At 41.3% G+C, this 15,822-nt stretch overlaps 1 protein-coding gene across 10 annotated transcripts in view; it reads right to left on the reverse strand.

Annotated features, from left to right (window-relative positions):
- The window catches only part of AFF1 (ALF transcription elongation factor 1), a 206,640-nt gene that overhangs the window by 50,672 nt on the left and 140,146 nt on the right, over positions 1-15,822 (reverse strand). For 7 of the 10 annotated variants that reach the window (XM_060147848.1, XM_060147852.1, XM_060147846.1 and 4 more), the window contains one exon: positions 4,259-4,303. In XM_060147848.1, coding sequence (XP_060003831.1) covers positions 4,259-4,303 — 45 coding nt within the window. The remainder of the gene's footprint in view (positions 1-4,258; positions 4,304-15,822) is intronic. The other 3 variants (XM_060147853.1, XM_060147849.1, XM_060147856.1) reach the window with 1 other exon arrangement.

Consider the following 15,822-nt stretch of genomic DNA (forward strand, 5'->3'; position numbering starts at 1 on the left):
GGTGTCTAATCGCAAATAGGCACACGCACACACACTTTGTTGAAGAGCTAAAATGGCACTGGAGATTAACGTCAGCCCCTTCCTTTTACAGCTGAGAAAAACAAGGTCTAAAATGACAGGATCAGGTCCCCCAGGAAGCCAATGGCTGAAAGAACAGGGAATGGCCCCTTTGCGTTGGAGTCTGAGAGAAAGAAGTCCATCCCCACGTGTGTCAGACCTGCCAGGCAAACTGGCTTAAGATTGACAAGCAACCCTCCATCAGCACACTGGGGACCCCAGATAACACTATGTTACCTCACCTGTACAACACACTGTGTTTTTTTTTTTAACATCTTTATTGGAGTATAATTGCTTTACAATGGTGTGTTAGTTTCTGCTTTATAACAAAGTGAATCAGTTATACATATACATATATCCCCATATCTCTTCCGTCTTGCATCTCCCTCCCTCCCACCCTCCCTATCCCACCTCTGGAGGTAGTCACAAAGCACCGAGCTGATATCCCTGTGCTATGCAGCTGCTTCCCACTAGCTATCTATTTTACATTACACACTAAGCTTTTTTCCAAGTGCTGACCAACCTCTCCATCACCACAGAAATGCCATCTGATCCTTGCAACAACTGGAGATGGAGCTGGGCAAGCATCCCCATTCCCCACCTCTGCGCACATCTTCCCTGCCCTTCCCCACAGCCGCCCTCCGGGTTGCTAGAACCTCAGAACAGACAGAAATGACCTGGCACAGTGACAAGCAAAGTAACTGATGCTGGCTCGAGTAATTTTTGTTAAAGGTGATATCATGCCCTTGCTCACTTGACTAACCATCTTTTGTTCAGTACAAAAGAGGAATTCTATACTAAAGTATAATGGAAAGAGTAGCAGCTCTGGAGCCAGGGACCCAGATTGGATCTTAACTCTGACCCTGCTGGTCAGGTCCGCCTGAGGAGTTTGAGCTCTCTGAGCCTTAGTTCTCAGGAAGAGGTGGACGAAGACCACTTATTTTTCAGAGCATAAAGTGCTGGAATACACGGTCAGAGAAAGCACTTAAAAAATTAAAAGCCTAGTTTTTAAAGAATTTTAATACTGCACCAAAGAGTTTCCTGTTGTTTTAGTTATTTGACTATATTCTAAGGTATGGGACCATGAGAACATTATGATGTAAAAACTTGTAGTAATTGCAAAGGTGTCTGAAAGTATCATCCTTCTGTCTTCCAAGAATTTCTTTATAGAATCCCAATGGTGTCTATGACTTTTAGTCACCAATGATTCCCAGGAAATATCTATTGTACTCTCAATGCCTAAGGCTGCCCCGGCTATTAAATTAGGCAGTTGGAAAGTGCATAAACTCTTTCAGGCCTTAAGTGGTTTGCTGATAGTGTGAAAGAATTTATACACTTCCCTAAATGCTCAGCTTACTAGGGGAAGTTAGGCCTTACGAGAATTGGGGCCATAAGGAGAGGAGGGTGCCCAGAATTGCAGGGCCCTGAATTCACTCCCTACTTTAACAATGACTTATCACGTGAATGGGGGTAAATCACTTAGCACCTGCTTCACTCCTGGCCTTCCAGGTGCCACAGCTGCTATCTCCTCCCCACTCTCCACCCTGCTCATTTTGCTCTAGACACTCTGTCTAGTTATCGCTGTTTTTCTAATACACCAACCTGTTCCCACCTCGAGGCTTCTGCACTTTCCTCTGCCTTTTCCTCCAATCACTTGCCTGCTATATGACTCATAGCGCTTATCAACAACTGACATTTTATTATATATTTATCTTCCCCACTACGGTCTCCACAAGAGGAAGGACTCTTATTCACACGGCACCCCAGTGCCTAGAAAAGTATATGCATCTTCACGGGTATTTGCTGAATAAGTGAACATTCCAGTGACACTGGTACAACGAGTGGTACAATGCTACCACTCGTTGTACCAGTGTCACTGGAATGTTGCACTGAGATAATGTCTACAAGCACTGCATTAACTGCCCCAAAAGGCTGTCCAGGCTGTAGAAAACCTGAGCCGTTTCCATACACCCACTGAGGGCACCATCCCCATCTGGACCCTTGTGCATGACCAATTTCCTGGTTGCTGGTAGTGTTGCCTGCTACCTTCTTACCCTGCCAGTCTGCACAAGTCACAGGCCACCAATGCCCCTTCAGTAAAACACTGAGACTCTTAACATTTCCACCAGAGAACCAAACACTATCGTCTATGATTGATTTTCTCCTTTAGGGAACTATTTACTGCTTCTATTGCCCATCAGAAAGATCTGTGTTAGGATTCCTGGCAATCTTCATAAATTACTGGTAGGAGATAAGAACAGGAACCACGAGGCAGAGGGAAGTATCTGGATCTACATCAGAGAGTGAGAGCTGGATTTGACCCTAGAGTCATCTACTATCTACCAGCCCAGGGCCTTCATTTTACCCATGAGGAAACTGAAGTCCAAGGAGTACATGTGACTTAACTGAGGCCCCAAAAGAGAAGAGAAGGGGACAGATTCTAAGTCTCCACAAAGCAGAGACCCATGCCCCTCTTCAGTCCAGGACATCCTGCGATTTACTCTCTCTCTTTAAGACTTCCAAGTGAAAACACTCACCTGTGGCTCGCATTAACCATCGACTTTCAAGCATTTCCAGGTAAGCAAGAACTCATTAAAGTGATGTTGGCTGAGAGGGGAGGGAGGATGGACGAGTTTATTAAATTAAAAATGCTTGCCTGATGTTCTAATACTATCACCTTACATAAAGGACTCAACAAGTCATATATTAACACATCAAAACGTTAACAGAAGCATTTGACACATGCAGGAGACAACTAATCTACATTGTTGCATTTACTTTTGAAATAACCATGGAACAAATCACACACAATTTCAGAGAAAATGCTAAGGCTATTATTTCATAACTAAGTCGTTTGTTTCTTTTATGACATCTTACCAAAGAATTTCAGAAATACCAGAGGGAGAGGATAAAACAAAAGCTTGATCAAGATATCTTATTATTAATCTTACTTGCTGGTTGGCAAAAATTTCTCATTTTCAGCAATACAAAGTATGTTTCCTTAGAGGTATTTCTTTCTTAGAAAACTCTAACTACAAAAGTAGGATACCGAAGATTGTAAGACAAAAATAATGGAACTGTTTTCCAAACATCTGGCTAGATACCACCTTTGTCAAAAATTGCACAAATGAGAAGGTAACCAATATACTTAATTACTGGTTTCAGCACCACCTCACTTAATACTTTGCAATGAAAACTTAAAGGAAAAAATTGGGTAAGCATATTTTGAGGAAAAAGTATGCAGTGGGGATAAAAATTAATAGGTACATGTGTCATATCTCTCCTACTTCCAAAAAAAAACAGAAAACAAAAATCAGAAATCTTATAGCAAAAGGTAAAGTAAGAGTATCATTAAAAGTGACATGGAAGAAAATTAAGAGCCACAGAGGAGGAATGAGAAATAAACAAAACTCTCAGTCATTACAATTACTGTATTTGAGCATTAAATTTAGCTCTAGATTTCCTGGAAGTTAAAGCCAAAATGGGACACATAACAGTTTACATAATTCTTCTCTGATAAAAAGAAAGCAAGCCGGTTCATCAGGAGAATTTATTTATTTTCCTGGAACTGAATTCTAAAAGGAATCTGTCATCCTCGTGCAAGGAAAACTGAACAAATGGATAATGGATTCAATGATGTATTTGTAGAAGCAGCACAAATGTTCCTGGCATGGTCTCAATCAACAAGAGCAAAAAATAACCCTTTCAAGGTAGGTGTAAAGATGTCCATTTACTTTCTACTATTTTTCTTTTTATCTCTTTAAAAATTCATGGTCTCACTGACGATAAGGCCAAACATATAAAGTGTCACTTATAAAACACCAAGAGGTGAAAACCAAGCACTACTTAACCCCTGGTGCCCCCTGCTGCAGCAACACAGGGCATCTACTCTCTGGGAGGTGAGCAATTCTCCAGGGTCTCTACAGACAGCCAGAAAAGCTTAAGGGAGATGTCGTAAGACTCTGGTCCAAATGCCTCGCAGTTTGTAGACTTCATTTCAATTAAAATCTGTCAGATAGTTCAATAATGTCCTAAGACTCCCTTTGTTATTATTCTGGTTTATTTTGCTTTGGGAGGTATGAGGGGAGAAGCTGTTTAAAGGAGTTCAGAATGGCAACTGTTCATTGAAGTCAAAGAAAATGAATATATGTCTGCCTACTTAAGTATTTCTTTAAGCGAGAAATAATAACAATAAGCTCACCTTCAGAATCTCTTCAACACAATGGACTTCACTGGAGTAGGTCTGCTGAACAGGAAAAGCAAGAAAAAGATTAGCACACAAACAAAAAACAACTAGAATGCTGGTATTAATTAATACAGCAACACTCTTGTAAGTAGAATCACCTCAGGGCCCACCTCTTACGAGCTAAATAGGAGAAACTTCACCTTCTGGATGAAATAAAACCAGAGAGATTAACCTGACCTAATCGTGCAGGAAAGGTTTCTGCTGGAGACAATGACAGACGAATTATGACCCTTAGGTCAAAAGCTTCTGGTAGAAAATATGTATATTAAAGACAATTAGTACATTAGTAAATCTAGGGGAATAACAGATATAACAAAAGTGAAGGTGGTGTTAGTTTGCTGCTTTATAGCAACATCTGTCCAGTGAGCCAAGTTACGTGAACATGAAGGTGGCAATCACTCTGAACATCTTACTGAGCCCACAGGAAGGAGGCCAGCATCCTATCAAGGATAGATTTTATGGTAATATTATAGTAATATTCTAAAATATTAGAAATTTTACCTGCCAAAAATTCATTTTAAATTCTAGCCCTACTTGAAGTCAGCATTTCCATCTTATGCGCGCACGCACACACACACACACACACACACACACACACACACACACACACACACACACACACACACACACACACACACACACACACACACACACACACACACACACACACACACACACACACAATAGTTCTCCAGAGACAGACCCTAGGGAGAGAGGAGATTACCTAGGGTCTTAAAGGAAAGATCACCTTGCTTATCCCCAGCTAAACAAATGACAGCTGCTGTTGTTAGTATCACAACCATAGTTTCTAGGAAATGTCATTTTACAGTCTTTACATTTTTAAGTACAAAGAAAATGGAAAAGTAAAATCTTTTTTAAAAAAAAATCACTTTTCCTTAACTAGAGATATGGAACAAATCCCCTGACTTCACAATTTTTAATGGAATATCAGCTTTCGCTGTGTGTCAATTCATGAGCCAAGTGCCCTGGGCAACTCCTGTACAACACACCCCTCCCATTACTGCCCCTGCTGTGAAGAAAGCACTGTTCTTCCCAGTCAGTTGGTCCAATACTTGCCTCACAGCCAGAGTGTAGATGGAAAAGGGTTCTTTTCAGGGCTCTCATCTCTAATTTGAGTGTAATTTAATACAGCATTGGTTGTTAATTCCTGATCTAGGGTTTATTAATCCACCATTTCCCTCATTCCAGTTTCTTTAAGGAAAAGGGAAAAGAGCATACAGCATTCACACTCTCCTGGAATTGAATCTAATGGACACGACAAAATTCAGATGCAATTTGACCTGCCTAGGTCTGGTTTTAAAACATGTAAATTTCATGGAGATGATTTTATTGAAATGTTTGCAGTTTGCTATTTTTGAGTTAGGGTCTGGAAGTTAGGAGGTATAACCAAAGAATCAAGGGTATCCCCTTTCTCTGCTGGCCCTACTGGACCTGCCTTTATGCATTATGCATGTCAACAACAGGACCTGCTTACCCAATTTTTGTTTTTCAAGACTATTAAAGAATGCCTAAAAACTGGACCAAATATTATAGCACAAATGTCAGAAACAATGAATGCTGTTTTGACCTGCGGGTAAAATGTAATTATATCCTACGGTTTTAATCTTTCACACGCGTCATTAGGAACAACAACAATTAGGAGTTGAAAGTTAATCAACAGAACAGAGCATATGACTCCTGACTCTGGTTAAATAGTCCCCTCATCCTATCTGCTGCTGGAATAAGAATGAGAATCCAGTTACAATATCTGGCAGTCATGGGGGGACGGGGTTAGGGGAGGGATGGAGTGGGATGCTGGGATTGGAAGATGTAATAAGCTTTGATATACAGAATGGATAAACAACAAGGTCCTACTGTATAGCACAGAGACCTATATTCAATAACCTATGATAAACCATAAGGGAAAAGAATATTTAAAAAAAGAATGTATATGTATGTACAACTGAATCACTTTGCTGTACAGCAGAATTAACACAACATTGTAAATCAGCTATGCTTCAATTTAAAAATTTTTTGAGGGACTTCCCTGCTGGCGCAGTGGTTAAGAATCCGCCTGCCACTGCAGGGGACATAGGTTCGATCCCTGGTCCAGGAGGATCCCACATGCTGCGGAGCAACTGAGCCTGCAAGCCACAACTACTGAGGCTGCGTGCCACAACTACTGAGGCCTGCGCGCCTAGAGCCTGCGCTCCTCAACGGGAGAGGCCACCGCAATGAGAAGCCCGAGCACCGCAACGAAGAGTAGCCCCCGCTTGCTGCAACTAGAGAAAGCCCGTGCGCAGCAACTAGAGAAAGCCCACGCACAGCAACAAAGACCCAATGCAGCCAAAAAAAAAAAAAAAATACGGCAATCAACGAAACAGTGAGGCACAGTTGAAATGAGGGCAAAAAAGATTTGCCCACTACTTCCAAAAGAATGGAGTCAGGAAGCTACAACTTCAGGACATTCAAAGACTTTTTGATCTTCATTACTACTCAAGCCATCAACCCTTAGCCAAGACGTTTTATGTCACTAAAAGATTCATTTTTTTCCCTAAAATTTTATTACATGAGATGAACCAGGACTGAAGAAATTTTTTCCAAAGATTATTGTTTATTGGTATCAGGGTAAGATAAATATTGCTCAACAGTCACCATTTAACCCGTTTAAATTTCTAACTAAAGTCTAAGGCTCAAGCATTAATTGGTTAATGTACTGTGAATTTTCTTATCAGGTCCATTATGAAAGTGGGAGTATTTCAAAGGGGTGTCAGAATTCCATTCCAAATACATGAGGATATATCATATGTAAAGCTCTCCATGCAGCACTGTTTATAATGGCAAATAACTGGAAATGATCATAAAATAACGTAAATGCGTGTACTTGCATGGAAAGATGCTCAAGGTATTTTCAACTTTTTCTTTGGAAAGAGCTTCACACTTACAGAAAAATAATAAAAACAGTAAAAGAAATTCCTACAAACCCTTCACTCAGATTCCCCAAATGCTGGCATTCTACCACAGTTTGCTTTCTATTTTTCTCTCCCTGCCCTCCACCCACACATCTACACTGAGCCATTCAAGAGTAAGTTAGAGAGTTAGAGTTAATGCCCTTTTACCTCTAAATACTTCTGTGTGTACCAAGGTATGCCTTACAGCTTTATTTAAAAGGGGGGGGGGCCCTTCCCTGGTGGCGCAGTGGTTGAGAGTCTGCCTGCCGATGCAGGGGACGAGGGTTCGTGCCCCGGTCCGGGAAGATTCCACGTGCCACGGAGCGGCTGGGCCCGTGAGCCATGGCCGCTGAGCCTGCGCGTCCAGAGCCTGTGCTCCGCAATGGGAGAGGCCACAACCGTGAGAGGCTCGTGTACCAAAAAAAAAAAAAAAAGGGTCGGGGGGGGCGTTTACCAGATCGTCTGTATAGTATGAGCCTATTTTATGTTCCATCCACCCAAGATTCATATCCCCACTCTTCCCTGACCCAAATTAGAGACTCAAACTAGAGTACAGTAGGTATCTCAGCTGTTTGCAGAGGAAGATCCATAAGGACCGGCTGCCTCGTTTTAAAAAGTACAACTTGGCACCTCCAAGTCTGCCACTGGAAGGAGACTTTCCAAAAAGGGAGGGGCAGTTCAACAAACCATTATGGCTTAATCCCCTTCCTTAAAATCCACTTTCCTCACAGGGTCCCCAGCTGAGTAATGCCACCCCTACTCAGAGAAGCCAGGCTCTCCCTTCAACACTGTGGCCAAGGAGTAAATAATCAGCCTCTCTGAAGCTCAGCCAAGTTAAGGCTGAAGATCTTTAGGTAAGACTTCTTCAAAGAACAAGGGATGATTAAAAAGCAGCAACAAAAACAATCTGTGCTAACTGCATGAATGCAGAAGCTCTAGTTTGCAGGTCCCCCCTGTCTAGCGCACCTTCAGGGTCAGAGGCACTGACTTTAGACACTCACAACCACAAATCACACTGTTGTCTCCCATCTTCAACATCTAGGTTCCTAGAGGAGGGCAGCTCGGCTACCTCACACATACGGTATCCTGTATATACACGGAACTCCCAGCGCAGCCCTCACTTCCCCATGGGGTATGGCCTTAACACAGGAACCATAATCCTATTCAATAATAATAAAAAAAATAGTAGCTACTTATTGAATACATATTGTACTTGATACTGCATTAAATTCTCACACATTTCCTCCGTTTGATACCATCTATTGTAAAATGCACCATCATTAACTTGGAAGGGGAAAAGCTATGGCACTAAATGTACGCATCAACTGTAGATACGTCCCTTATTACAGACACTGAAAAATGAAATAAAAATTTGAGGGAATCCTGCGTAATGCTCCATTTCATTCTCACATCAATCTTTGTGGTATAACCCCCAGTTTTTAAAATGAAGACTGAATTCTAAAGAAATTAAGTTACATGTCCAAGGTCACACAACGCTCTCAAGTGACTGAGCTTGACTTCCGAATGTTGCTACACGACTTTTCCAAAAACCTCAACTTCAGGCAAGAGACAGACAGATTAGTATTTAAGGAGGAGATATGATCCCAGTTGTCGTATGCATGACCAAAACCATTTTCAAAGAGTACTGTTTTCCCTGTGTTTGTGCAAAGAAGTTGGTATTCAGACTTAACTGCCTCTTATTACTGCGGGTACTTCAGACCAGAAAGGCAGCGATGCTGGCCTCGGTCTGATTTTTCACTCCTCTTGGAATGATATTGTGTGATCCTAAGGAAATGCACTGATACCAAAATAAAATATGTCAGTAAATGTCTTCTAAGCACAACACAGTTTGTTTTAATAAGCTAAAAAGAGCCGGACGGAAGAAATATACCTCACCGTTAAGACCAGGAGGCTCTGGCAATACTGTGTTTTAAGCCTCTTAAGTTTCAACAGAGCAGCACTTTTTTTAACAATGCTGTTCTCAAAAAGGCTTAGTTATCACTAACCAGAACTGCAGGGAGCACAAAGGCAGACTGCTGACGAGGGAAGTCAAAAGATCTTGGATTCTAGTTCTGGCTCTGCCGAGGACTGGTTCTTGCAATGCTGGCTAAGATTCAACTTCCCTGGGACTATCTCCTCATGGCAATAAAGGGATAATATTACCAATCCTAACCGCTTCACAGGGTTGGTATGAAGGTCAAGTGTGAACCTTTAAAAACTAACAGGAGGGACTTCCCTTGTGGCGCAGTTGTTAAGAATCTGCCTGCCAATTCAGGGGACATGGGTTTGAGCCCTGGTCCGGGAACATTCCCACTGCCAAGGAGCAACTAAGCCCATGCGCCACAACTACTGAGCCCACATGTCACAACTACTGAAGCCCGTGCGCCTAAAGCCCATGCTCAACGAGAAGTCACTGCAGTGAGAGGCCCACGCACCACAATGAAGACTAGCCCCCGCTCGCCACAACTAGAGAAAGCAAGCGCGCAGCAGTGAAGATTCAACGCAGCCATAAATCAATCAATAAATAAACATAAAAACTATCAGGAGGGGCTCCCCTGGTGGCGCAGTGGTTGAGAGTCCACCTGCCGATGCAGGGGACACGGGTTCGTGCCCCGGTCCGGGAAGATCCCACATGCCGCGGAGCGGCTGGGCCCGTGAGCCGTGGCCGCTGGGCCTGCGCGTCCGGAGCCTGTGCTCCGCAACAGGAGAGGCCACAACAGTGAGAGGCCCGCGTACCGCAAAAAAAAAAACTATCAGGAGGCACTGATATGTGAAATAAATACATGGGGCCAACATTATCAAGGCAGTCTTCACTGGTGTGACAGCTTTTAAAGAAACCCCAATAGGTTCTCTCTCATTTTATGTTTTAAAAGATTAAACAAATTCTCGTGCTATTTTTCTTCTAACATATGTCAACTTTTGGACTATGGTTCAGTCTATAGTATCTACTTGCTGCTCACCTATCCCAAACTAACTAGATAAGGCACACTCTTCTTGCCCCTGCCTGGAGCCCATTTCCCTCTCCCACCTGTGTTGGGAAAACTCCTACTCAGACTCTGAGTGGCAGATTAAAGACCATCTTCTGGAAAATATTCCTTGACTCTCTCACTCCCAAAACTGTGCATGTGCTCCCATGGCTGTCAAACTGCCTCATGTCCCACCATCTCTGCTTCTCCTAGATTACCAGTTCCATGACTGCAGGGGCCAGCTCTGCCTTGCTAAATCACCAATCACACGCTGCCTGCCGCACAGAGGCAACCAATCAACATTTGCTGGTACACTTTTCAGCCTCCAAACTCAGAATATGAAAACAAATTCCCAATTTTTAAAGCATTAGAGACTTTCTAAATACAGTAGCTTCTTTGAAATATAAGCCAACATCTTAATTAACAAACTACACAGAAATAAACACACGAGGACAAAAAGGAAATTGTTTTGCATTGTTTTCTCCTTCAAAACATTAAGACTACTCTTAGAAACTATTTTTCACATATCAGATTGGCAAAACAAAAAAAGAAAGACGGACAATTCTGTGTCTATGAGATAGATGTGGGGAAATCGGCGCTCAAATACCGTGGTTGGTGGGAGGGTAAAACAGCACAATCGCTGAAGATAGCAATTTGGCAGGAGCCACCAGATTCTATTTTCTCATGCTCTGACCCAGCAATTTTACCTCTAGCACCAGCTCCTACATGTACAAAAAGATATACGCACAAAGTTATTCACTTCAGCCTAGTCTCCAAATAGTAAGGTACTGGAAAAACTCTAAACTCCCATCTAGAGGTAATTGGCTAAGAAAACTGTGTTACATGCCCCTTAGGCAGAAATACTACACAGCCATGACAAAGAATGAGGGTGCTCTTCATGCAATGATTTGGGTAATCTCCAAGCTATACTGTTAAGGGGGAGGGAAAAAACCAGGTGCAATACATGCCAGGATTTGAAATGAAAAGGTGACATCAGAAGAGAATATATATGTTGTTACTTATTATGCATAAAATACCATTGGGAATAACACAAGAAATCTGTAACATTAATTACTCCTAGAAACGAAAACTAAGTGGCTGGAGGGCCAGAGTAATGGAAGATTTTCACTGTATATCTTTTTAAATTCTGCATTATTAAGTATATTATGTAATTATAAAGGAAAATACAAAAATTAGATTGAGATTTTAAAAATTAAGGATAAAAATTTTTACTCAAAGGTCTCTGCCACATTTGTGTTTACTCTCTATTAGCATTCTTCTATGTAACTTTCCTTCTCCCAAACACACGTCTATATGAATCTGTCCACAGCTTCCTCCTCGGAGCTCTGGGCTTGCCTCATGTAACACTCAGCACACTGAATTGTTCCTAGATTTACAGTCAGCCTTCCTGTGAGGTGCTCCTGGGAAAACCTAGGACTTGGTGTCTGGCCCTATTTGCTGGCTAGTTCACTCTTGCTTCCCAAACTAGAATGCTACAAAGCCCTTGAAAGAGATGTATTTGGGGTGGGGGTAGGGGTGGGCTCTCTCTCTTTTTTAATCAGTCATGCTTAAATACTGGGCAAATATCTTTGAAATAGACAAAGCCTCATAGGATTGTTGTGAGGAAGAAATAAGACAATGCACGTTAAAGCTAATGCCTCACAAATAAACTTAAGCACTTATCATGAAGATGCAATAATCAGCACTTCCCAGAGACAGATTAGAGGAGGAAACCAAAAGGCCTGCCTGAGCAAGGTTCTGGCATAAAATCAATTTTATTCTGTGAATACAAAGTAAATTACCTAAATAGCTAGGCCTATTCCAAGAACTCGCTCATACTGCTTGGGTATGCCTACCCGGGCTGAAAAAGGCACAAGGTTCTAACAGTATTACTTCTTCAGAAGTGTCATGCCCTTTGGGCAACTATCTAAACATCTACTTCCACACCCAGTATTTTAGGTAAGAATTTTTTAAATCCCTGGGCAGATTTATGGACACACTTATAGTACAAAAAAAAAAAAGGAAAGCTATAGATTGTTAATATGGAAGGAAGGATAATGGGTCAGAAAACAGAGACTAAGATACTCTTAACAGTTTTCCTAAAGATGAATAGTATTATAATGCAAACCAATTTTAACCGTCAAACTCTCCCTTCAAAAAATTAAACACCTAAACACCCTGAATCTCTACTCAAATATCTTCAAATAATGGCAGGGTTTGGGGTAGTATTATTTTTTTTAAAGGTGATAAGCTTCAATATGTAGCAAGGAATTACGTGTTCCCTGGAAGCCTCTTTTTTAATGCCAAACTGGTCTGCCAGGCATGGAGGCTACCACAATTACTGTTATGCTAACTGCAGAAATCTCTATAGTTCTCCAAGTAAATGTTTCAAGGAGAAGAGGAAAGAGATTGATGAAGGACAAGATTATTTTAAATGATGAGAAATCTACAGGTCACCTACAGCTATCATCCAACAAAAATTTACTGTGGAAAGACCAAGCAATTCTACTCATGTTGAAGGAAATAGAAAAGGGGCAGCAGTCTGGAAACATGGGTGTCACAAACACTGGCTGGGGCTTCCCTGGTGGCGCAGTGGTTAAGAATCCGCCTGCCAATGCAGGGGACACGGGTTCAAGCCCTGGTCCGGGAAGATCCCACATGCTGCGGAGCAGCTCAGCCCATACGCCACAACTACTGAGCCTGTGCTCTAGAGCCTGTGTGCCACAGCTACTGAAGCCCATGTGCCTAGAGCCTGTGCTCCGCAACGAGAAGCCATCGCGATGAGAAGACCGTGCACTGCAACGAAGAGTAGCCCCTGCTCACCACAACTAGAGAAAGCCCATGCACAGCAACAAAAGACCCAACACAGCCTAAATAAATAATAAAATAAATAAATTTATTAAAAAAAAAAAAACACTGGCTGTCCTTTCCTGCAAGTCTTCCTTCACCTTGACTCTGCACCCATCTTCAACTCCAAATGGTAACCCATGGTGCTCTAATCTGTCTCCGCCGGAACGGTTTCCTGTAGGCAGGGATTGGCTTTATTCATCCCAGTATCTCCCAGGGCCTTAACATAATTCTGGACAAACACAGACATGCAAGTAATATTTGTCAAATGAATGAACCTGATCTTGCCATCTCATGGCATCTCTGACAGAATTCACAAACATGAGCTAGACAAAAAGTAATTATGGAATATTTATAGTGAATTCTCCATTTTTTCCTGTATATTGGAAGCAATGTGTGTTTGCTCAAATATGCAAAACTCTAGGCAACTTCACAGAACAAGGCTGTTTTGTTTTTGAAGATACAGAAATCCTCAACTGAAAAAAAAAAAAATGAAATTCTATCACCACCATCAACTCAATGAGATGTTTTTCACCCAAGGAGTAGTTGCCTAAGTACAATTTGAGGATGTGAGTTTCTCAGAGAACGGTTTCTGATGTGACAGTAACGTCAGATCATGATTGTTGGGGGAAGGGTACATTGGGCATGCTTGGGTGGGGTAAAGGAAGGGTGTATCTCCTTGAGACTGAAGATCAAGAAATATTCCAGGATAAATGCAGAAAGAGAATGCTGGAAGCTTGGAAGATGTGCTAGCACCCCAATTCACTTATTAAATGAGAGTTAACACACACAAATGCTTATAAAGTTCACCTTTAGGTAAACTCCTCTATAAGCGAACTATGTTATCTCCCTGCCTTTCACCAGCTAGAGCAAAAACAGGCTAAAAAATGAAAAGAAAAAAAAGACCCTAAGTATCATTACTGAAATTTAAACCCTTACAGGAAGAAGTATTTTGAACTATAGGTACTTTAAAGATTAATGTGGGTAACTAGAGAGTTTATTGTTGCTTTCCAGTTACTCTGATTTTACCAGTGAAGCAATTTGCTTTAGTGTCATAAAGAATTTATTTTTCTAAAGTATATAAAATGTACAAAAGCTCATAATTTGTATTAACTGAACTACCTAAAATATTCTGGAAATTCTGTTTTGATCTCTATTAAAAGAGGGCATCTTTTAGTCATGAAACCTAGGATCTAGTTCTTAAGATCTGGTTTAAATAAATAAAAATAGAACCATGAGTAGCTGTTCCCCACATATATAACACTTACTTTATATAAATATACAAAGGAATATTAGGGGAGTAATAAAAGTGCTGGTTTCATTTATTGTATTACTATACTTCCTGAGACCACATGAGTATATATAAATTTTAATATATTTGTAAGGCTTCTACAGAGTCACATGAAATAGTTTTTATTTTAAAAAATACTATTTAGGAACTTCCCTGGTGGCACAATGGTTAAGAATCCACCTGCCAATGAAGGGGACACGGGTTCGAGTCCTGGTCCAGGAAGATTCCACATGCTGTGGAGCAACTAAGCCCATGCGCCACAACTACTGAGCCTGTGCTCTAGAGCCGCGAGCCACAACTACTGAAGTCCACGCGCCTGGAGCCCGTGCTCCGCAACAAGCCACCCCAGTGAGAAGACCGTGCACTTTAATGAAGAGTAGCCCCTGCTCGCCGCAACTTAGAGAAAGCCCGTGCGCAGCAACGAAGACCCAACACAAACAAAAAATAAATAAATAAATTTACGGGGTTGGGGGGGAGAAAACTGAAACACTAAAAAAAAAAAAATATTTATGTTGCTGCATTATATGCAGAAATGTTTTCAGTAAATATTCTTTATGACAATATGTCAAATAGCTTCTTGGTGTAAAAGTGACAAGGGTGGGGTGTACCTGAGATAGGTTTAAACAGACTTAAAAACAAAGTACCTAGATGAAAAACAAATGCAGATAACTTACCACTGTTTGAGGGTAAATATATCTAATCTCAGTTATTCACCAACTTTCTAACGTTTGACTGTGAACTATTACCATTCACAGTGTAATAAAGAATCAGAAATCCCCAGTGTTTTAAGACTTGAAAACACTGTGCCTTTACAGAAGATCACATGAGACCCCACGAAGCCCATTGTGGGCATAGCAACCATGAATGATTTAGTAAGACTGGCTAAAAAGCACTGCTTTAAAAAAAGAAAAAGACATCACAAAGAACAAGTCTAGACAGTGGTTCCATTCCAGTGATAATAAACTGACAAGTTCTTTCAAATGGTCCAAACTACATGACCTAACTCCCCTTCCGTAACCAATTCTACTCACTAAAACAACTTTTACGGTTTTTTTTTTAAGAGGAATTAAATTTTGATTTTTGAGTGGGTACATTGATTTGCAAAGCACAAGCAGTCTTTCAATTAAAATATACCACTGCAGGGAGGGTGTTAAACTGAAGTGTTTTGTGACCATGCTTACTCCATTCCCATCCTACTCTGTTCTCTCCCCACCTCACACACACAGATGCACACAAACACACACAACACGCACACACAAGTACTCTCTCACAGATCATATTAAGGGATGATTCTGAGTCTAAAACAACACTACTAAATTACTTTGTCAACCATGACAGAATTTATAGATGCATAAACCTGTATTACTGCTCCTTTTTGAGTGTGTCTATCAAATTTAAGTGGCAAACAATGTTCGGGAACCATGTCTAATTCTGTGTTTCATAGGGTGCCTGGACATTTTTTTT

This window comes from Lagenorhynchus albirostris, chromosome 4 (assembly GCF_949774975.1).
Source record: "Lagenorhynchus albirostris chromosome 4, mLagAlb1.1, whole genome shotgun sequence".
NCBI lineage: Eukaryota > Metazoa > Chordata > Mammalia > Artiodactyla > Delphinidae > Lagenorhynchus > Lagenorhynchus albirostris.